The sequence below is a fragment of the Patella vulgata genome, chromosome 8, assembly GCF_932274485.2.
Source record: "Patella vulgata chromosome 8, xgPatVulg1.2, whole genome shotgun sequence".
In the NCBI taxonomy this organism is placed as follows: Eukaryota; Metazoa; Mollusca; class Gastropoda; family Patellidae; genus Patella; species Patella vulgata.
The window spans coordinates 20,081,433-20,089,717 of record NC_065886.2 but is presented as its reverse complement, the minus strand read 5'-3'; the positions used below and the strand labels follow the sequence as shown (position 1 = coordinate 20,089,717).

Here is an 8,285-nt window from a genome sequence, read left to right as displayed (position 1 = left end):
ATGTGTTCCAAAAAACCAAAATAATAGTGTGTTAATTGCGACCTATTTCAACAGCGTCGTATGAAAACGGACAAAAGGTTAACCTAATTAGAAGTGTTTCCCTAGAACTGTCAAAATTGCAGGTGCCCGTTTACTTGCTATAATCAAGTAATCGGCAATCCGTTAAGCACAAATGAGGTAAGTTTTTCATAATTAAGAACACATAGATACTAAATAAACCATTGGACTAGTTTAATCTTATGTTTTTAAAGCTAATTGAAATATTTTATTGTTGTTGTTATTTCTTTATGTCAATGTCATGGTTCCACCAATCAAACCATTTCTCATTTAGATCATCCAATCACAGAAGAGATAACAGTTAACCGCACGCGCGCCAACTTCGAAACCATCAGCTGTCAGACTAACAACACAATGGAGCAGAAGTGAAGAGCTGGGAAGGCGTCTCTTGTCGCAGAAAAAAATCCCAGCGACAAAGACAGAAAGAAGAGAAGAGAAAAAGAACAGAATATTAAAACCAAAATGGTAGTCAAGAAGAATTTAAGACGATCTAAATCTGATAAAAAGAAGCAAGTAGGAAATAAAAAGACACAGCAAACCAACAAGAAGTTGCCAGTGACAGCTGAATCTGATAAGACTGTTGAGACTTCCACTGACATGAAAACAATAAGATTAAAAAATACTATTGTCACAGAGACTTTGGTGAGACTAATTTATTTTACCTTCAGTGAAGTCAGTGAAGTGCATTTTCTATGGGACTTAAATGGTGTGTGTCTGAGGGGATGGGGAGGTGCTGGTATGCTTAAAGGACAATGAATATTGGTGCCAGTCATTATGATATTATCACATATGTGATATAGCTGGTTAAACACATTCCAAATATAATTTTAACACAGAGATCATTGCTACGATAGCTGAGTAATACAGGTTTCCGGAGTCGAAAGTGACGAACGTTAAAGGAAAGCACGAGTCATCTCTCTTAGTCTCTATATAACTGACTGATGTGACGAGTGATAACGGATATACAGCCGAATTTCTGCTCACTAATAATTCCTTCGAAGACCTAAAGTTGATATGTGGGACTGTAAGAGATTTCCTGACAATTCAATATAAAGTAATTGAATGTCATTAGATAAGAGAACACCAGAAAAATAGAAATAGTCCGTACATTCCCTTGTTTATTCATTCTATATCTTATAAAAACATGGTTATGTACAGATTTTTTCTGTTTTTCTTTCGTGTTCATTATCTAGTGGCAGTCAATTCTTTTTATGAATTGTCAGATATCCTCTCACAATCTCATACAACAACTTTTGGTCTTCGAATGAATTATAAGTGAGCAGACATCCGCCCGTATATCCGTTATCTATGGAAGCCTATAACTACCATTCATAATTTCTACTTTTCGCCTCTTCAGAACACGAAAGTCGAAAAGTAGAAGTTACGACAAAATGTGAGGCGACAAGACGGTATACAAGCCAAAATCAACTCGAAAATAGGAAATTAAGAAAAAACGGGGTGGGGGGAGCTATTATCGCGGTGTGTTATTTCTTAATTTCCTAATGTCGGTATGCGCGTATTCAAATGTGACCTGCAAGGCAGAGACTACAACAACTTCCTAGGCGAAAAGTAGAAAAGTCGACAGTACGACAGATCATAGGTCGCTAATAGCACAGTGTGTTAATTTCCTAATTTCTACTTTTCGAGTTGCATTTTGGCTTGTATAGCGTGTTGGCGCCTTACTGACATCAATAAATACAAAAATATGACTAAGTCGAAAGTCGACAAGACGGTATACAAGCCAAAATGCAAGTCGAAAAGTAGAAATTAAGAAAATAACGGGGGGCACTATTATCGCGGTGTGTTATTTCTTAATTTCCTATTTTCGAGTTGATTTTGGCTTGTATATCGTCTTGTCGCCTCACATTTTGTCGTAACTTCTACTTTTCCGACTTTTCGACTTTCGTGTTCTGAAGAGGTGAAAAGTAGAAATTATGAATGGTAGTTATAGGCTTCCATAGTTATCACTCGTCCCATAGTTATCACTCGTCACATCAGTCAGTTATATAGAGTGATGACTCATGTTTTCCTTTGGCGTTCGTCACTTCCGATTCTGGAAAACTGTATTACTCAGCTATCGTAGCAATGATCTCTTTTTTAAAATTATATTTGGAATGTGTTTAACCAGCTCTATCACATATGTGATAATGACTGGCACCAATATTGTCCTTTAATGCTACTGCTAGCCTAGTTAGTTAGTGTCCTAAGACTAAGTAGAGAGCTTACTGCTGGGTGTCCTGTCATTGTGTAAGCCCTTTTGTTTTACTAGGCCAAATTGGCAGTAGTTGGCTGAAATTAAATCTTAAATGATCTCGGTATGCTAAAGATCTCTTGTTTCTCTAACCTCATCATGAGCTTGTAAAGGAGCTAATATTTGGGACCTAGAAATTGACACAAATGGGTCGCAACACATAATAATGTTATATGAATGTATATAAACTGGGGAGCCACGGTGGCTAGCTGGTTAAGACGCTGGCTCGCTAGCCTGGAGGTCGGGTGTTCGATCCCTGCATTGGCCGAGAAAGTTCATCAGGATTTTCCGACATGGTTTCCTCTTGTCAGTGGTGCAGAACAGAGGGCCTGACAAGGACAGCTGTCTAGTCCTTCGAATGATACGAAAAACCGAGGTTCCGTGTATATATTGGAATGCACATAAAAGATCCCCTGGCAGTTGGAATTTGATATAAGAGTAGGCGATAGTGCTGCTGCCCGGGCAAAATTTCCCTCATAGTACACTGTATGGCGTATGCCCGTCTTCATTAGCCCAGTATAAGAGCAGAATAAGAGGATGTTAAACCCCATTTCATTTCATATAAACTGATTTACATTCAATCCTTTCTGTTTTTACTGTAATTTCTACAGAGAAATACGGCAGAAGTCTCATGTGAATGGCAATTTTTAGCGTCTATTTTTTTTCAGTCTACACCGATGGTAGGCCTATTTATTGCGCATGCTCTCCTGATAAGAATATAGCCTCACCATTTGACATGACTTGTGGAATTTGTCTAGCCCAGTTTTTTTGAGCCCCTTGTTCCAAATGGCGCTGAAACGCATTATGGTACACGATTTGGAACCAATGGTGAAATGTTTATTTTGTCTTGAATATTGGATATCAGAAGCCCATCTTTTCCCTGTAAGATCGTTTTCTTCAATGTCGAAGATTTTTGATGATATTGTTGAGTTAGACTTAGCTACTTTAACCTAACCTAAATGTTGTTAGTCCCAAAACAACCTTTATATAACTGGATAAAGTAAATTAAAAATTATTTACAATCTATTATTTTACTAGCCCCGTCTTAGTAATTAAACTAGTTTGCATGAACAGAGTTTAGGTCGTAAAATGTCGGGATGCGTCATTTTGGGCTTTGGCACTACATGAATCACTTGCAAAATGCAAACTACAATCTACATAATGTACAATATTGTTAAAGTTGATTCTCTAATATGAATATCTGTTCAAATGGGTCAATTCCATACAGTATTTATTATAAAGTTATAAATTGAAATTTCATCAATCTCTATGCTGCTTGCTAACAAGACCGAGCCATCTTTTATTGATACTTGAGAACCTGATGGGCCTAGTTTGAATTCAAGCCAAGAGATTATCTAGCATTGATATTTTGATCTGGGTACATATTTAGCATGGATTAAGCCATGAGAAATTTGTTATTTTAGCAAAAATTCAAGCCTAGTTTAATTCTAAGTTTTCATTTTTTGTATGTAATTTTTTCTTACATAATTTTAATGTTCTTTTTTTCCCCCATCCATTTTAAGACCCCCGTGATTAAAGCAGTAGAAAAGTTAAAGGCTACTATTGAAAAGCAAGCCAGTATTCCTAATCAGGTAAGTCCTGTAACCGTAAGATTGTACAAAATATATTTTTGATAAAAATTGCAGACTATAAAATTTATTTCATAAGTTTTAAAAGTATCTACTCTACTTAATTGGTACATGTAGCTACAGTATATGAGCTGGTCCAATCCTGAAAGTTATCCATACCATTTTTCATCACTGTATATCCTTCATTGCTGTGGCATCTATAAACCTGTGTAGGTAACAACAATAGAATCCTAGTAAAGATCAACAGCCTGACAATTATTTCAGTTATTGTTAGGATTTTTCTCTTGCATAACTTACATATTTCATTTTATTTTACAGCAAGTGAATAAACTACCTGAAGGCTTTCATACATCCCGTATATCAGCATTAAGTAATATTCGCTGTCTTCATATTTTTTATGATGGGGCCCCGGATACATTTGCTCTGGCTATTGGAGTTTTAGATAGCTTTTTAGCAACAATAAAGGTAATATTATTATTTCCATTATTATCAACTGTAGACTAAACTAGTTACAGTACAAGTACAATAACCAAAAAACAATTTAATGTATAAATCAATCTTAAATGCACTATCTATCGATCATAAGAGTTCAAGTCTACTGACATTTCCAAGTTCCTTGAGAGGAAGAGTTAACCAAATTTTAAATGTTTAGTTTTTGTATTGAATGAATTAAGATAATGACATCATAAATTGACTGATAAATTTTTTCTCTTAAGGTTAAAGCTCAACATTTGTCATGTGCAGCTGCTGCTTGTTATTTTATTGCAACAAAAATCCATGAAGAGGAAGAGGTAAATAAAACTTAAGAATGATTATCTACCCCTGAATAACTTTCAGGTTGGAATGCATTTTAGACATAAAAGTCTAGCTCATCGGAGTCATCGTGCATTATTATTGAACAGACAGACAGGTGTACTGAAAAAGAGGGTGTGATGCATTGGCCGTTGGGATTAGAGGTGGGGGCTACAGTTGTTCATTCTTGCAGGAATAGTTCTTTTTAATACCAATCTGCTTCTGACCCTCCCTTATAAATAGTCTTGGTGATTATCCAATGACAGCTTGGCTTTGTGGTGATTGTACCATGTAGTGATTATCGTGCAACATGTAATATATTCATCTTATCAGTGTAGAATAATTTTTTTAATTTGTTTTTATAGGATTTACCATCAGGGACTGGTTTGTGTCAATTACATGGAAATCGTTGGAAGTTATCTGACCTGTGTAGAATGGAGAGTGTTATTTTACGTAAACTTGGTTGGAGACTTCCACTGACAACATATCTTACCTGTATCAACCATTTTCTAGAAATATTGCAAGAGAACTACCCTGCTATTAGATCTCAATGTTCTGTGGAGAGAATTATTGATATGGCTGAAAAATATTTAAGATTTGGCTATAGTCATTTCTTTAAAGTAAGTTGTTAATAAATTGAGCTTTCAAATAAATCTTTAAATAGACATAGATTTTATGGTGTACTCAGTGCCATTTTGTTCAATCAAAATGATATTAATGAAATCTTATATTTAGAGTCTATAAAAGTGACAACATATATCCTTATTTTCAATTGAATTAAAATGTTATATATTTTTATATTGTGTATTTCAGCCGTCCACTGTAGCTATATGTGTTTTCTATCAGTATTTAAGAGAAGCTGATCTCTTAGATTCCATCATGTCAGTATTTGTAATGAAGTTACAATCAATATGTGCAGTAAGTATTTTACATTCTTCAAGTTTGGTGATCTTAAATAAACAATTGGATGAATTGTTCTTTTTTAATAAAATATTTTGATCCAAATGGTAACTAAAGAGGCTACCTAAACTTCTAATTGGGATGGTTTAGTTAATGTTTTGGCAGTATCATTTGCAACAATTAGAAAAAAGGCATTGTTTAGTTTTCATGTTTAAATTTGTATTAGTATTAAAACAAAATGTTTGTATTCTAGATAACTGATTCTGAGATGTTTGAATGTCAACTAGTTCTATTAAAGGCCGAAGAATCAGTACCAGAGCCTATTCCTAAATCTCAGCGATTAAGTAATAGTTTATTCTTTAAAATGCGGTGTCGACCTAGTTATTATGGTGAAACTGGCTTACCAACTATAAGCGAAGACAATACTCATGACGATATTTAGGTAAGTTCAAAGATCTTTTTACTGGAACTGTCTAATTAAATTAAAACATTGGCAGTCAGTATTTAATTGCTGTGTGTGTATGGAGTACTGACTGCTATCCTAAAAAGAGCGCATTAAATTTTTGTGAATTTCATAGCGCTTGTTAGGGAAACAAGTCTCCACATGTACCATAAATAAAAGAACTTTATAGTGCTAATACTCCCCTGAGTGCCCGATCATCAAGTATCATATGTGTATAGCACATACTTATCTGTTTATACAAACTTCTTGTTTAAAAATTGCTTATATAATTGACTGATCATGTATTTCTTTTTAATTTCAGGTGCTATTTTTTTTATATAAAACTGTTATTTGTATAATACCAAAAGATATGCGTGTGATCTCACAATGTGGAGGGCAACTTATTTATTATCATATCAACATTTATTGTTCTATTTTATATGAACTACAACAAATTACATAGACATTGGTGGTATAGAGGGTACGATTTTATACTGTGACATCCAAATACATCAGACTTACCATGTTTATCAAAAAGGTTTTTAACCTTTGTGAAACAGTTAAACCCCACACAAACTTGCCTTGTTCACAGAAGTCCCTTTAGCCATTTTTTGTAATGAGATTGTTCATAATTCATAATTACTTGTACAGAAAATATTTCATCATCATTATAAATAATCATCATCATCTTGTTATCCATCCATAAATTTGTTAATTTCCATTTAATGTTTTAAAAATTATCTGTGATAAGACAAGCAATAGATCCCCAAATGGGACATGTACATTTTTATTATATTGTTGATATCATAAAAATATAGTGCAAAGTCTGTAGCAAATAATGTTATAGTATACTTAATTATTGTAATTGGCAATATGACTTCTATTTGTTTAATATATACCAAGACACAATGAAAAGGCACTGCTGTAGTTGTTGTAGCATGATGTGCCAGTCTTGTCAATGCTTTGTCACAGGTTGATGACCAGACATTGGCTGATCTCTAGTGGACACTGTCTGCTGGAAATGATTGATCAGTCTCCAGATGGTTATGTGAGCATCCAAATAAGATTTACAATGCTGCATTTTCATTGTGTCTCGATATATATATATATATCTTATCATCAAAGGGACTTATTTGTATGAATCTCGCAAAAAAAAAAAGAATTCTGTAATCATAAGCATGTTGTATTGAATTGAAATCTCCTATAACAGATCATTTATATTATGCAAAATATTAAATTATTTTAGAAAGATGTTTTCAAAATATTTTTACATTTTGGCAAGTCAACAGACTGCATTTAGACTTTAACCCAGTGGAAGGTTTTGAAGGGGCTTATTAACCTATTTGATGAGAAGGATGTATTAGAATGTTGAGTGTTAGTAACATTTAAATTACGCAATAAAGTAGATCTGGATGTTTTAGTCAATGTATATAATTATATGTGATTGTTTTTATACAGAAGAGAGTATTGTAAAGTCATAGAAATGATTATTCATGTAGTTAAAGATATTTTATCAATATTTTAATTTATACAATTTGTAATCCATGTACATTGAGAATGAATGGGTGTATTATATTCTTTTAGGTGTAAATGATTATTAGTTAATTAAAACAGTTATGTGTATGTGCTTGTATATAATAAAAGTAAATAATTTATTAACTATAATAAAAGTAAATAATTTATTAACAACAAAAATACATTATAAATGTTTAAAATATATTACTAAAGTAAACAGTTAATGTGGAAAGAAGTTCTAGTTGATTGATAAACCATTTCTAAACAAATCTGTTTAAATCTGCCATTTTGATTGTTAGGGTTGTCATTAATTGCTTAATCTAGGCAGTATAGGCATGGTAGCCCAGTTTCTGTTATGAACACAATATTAAGATTTGAAGGAAAATCAATCCACTATTTCTGTACAGTTAAAGAAATTGTTTAGTGGATGAATGAATGTTATTACTTAATTTCATATGGTCAATCCACAAAGACAGACCAAAATGCAATAATAAAAAAATAAAAAAATGTTTAGTAATCATTTCTTCTCTTTTATTTGAAAGTTTGTTCATGAACCACAGTGGGTGTGACCTAAGTTGACAACATCTGCATTATTATATCAAAGTGTATTTGAAATGTTGGGTAACCAAGTTGTGGGTTCCAAAAGTAGCTAATTTGTGTAGAGTGTATGTTATAACTCCTTTCTTGAAGTGCATTTGTGTCTTAAACAACTTAGTATTGGTAAGCTCTTACTAGCATT

At 33.2% G+C, this 8,285-nt stretch overlaps 1 protein-coding gene across 1 annotated transcript; it reads left to right on the top strand.

Moving 5' to 3' along the window:
- Window positions 1-23: 23 nt before the first annotated feature.
- Window positions 24-8,063, top strand: LOC126830842 (cyclin-G1). Its single transcript, XM_050561279.1, has 9 exons — window positions 24-177; window positions 332-699; window positions 3,832-3,900; window positions 4,216-4,362; window positions 4,614-4,688; window positions 5,055-5,309; window positions 5,503-5,607; window positions 5,843-6,031; window positions 6,354-8,063. Exons 2-8 carry the CDS (start codon window positions 520-522, stop codon window positions 6,029-6,031), a joined length of 1,020 nt encoding a protein of 339 aa, XP_050417236.1. The 5' UTR covers window positions 24-177; window positions 332-519; the 3' UTR covers window positions 6,354-8,063.
- Window positions 8,064-8,285: the final 222 nt, after the last annotated feature.

Excerpts from the sequence above, each read along its gene's own strand:
- LOC126830842 (XM_050561279.1), top strand. The coding sequence starts at position 520 with ATGGTAGTCAAGAAGAATTTAAGACGATCTAAATCTGATAAAAAGAAG. Across the intron at positions 4,689-5,054 it reads AAATCCATGAAGAGGAAGAG|GATTTACCATCAGGGACTGG; the intron begins GTAAATAAAACT and ends TTGTTTTTATAG. Across the intron at positions 5,608-5,842 it reads AGTTACAATCAATATGTGCA|ATAACTGATTCTGAGATGTT; the intron begins GTAAGTATTTTA and ends TTTGTATTCTAG.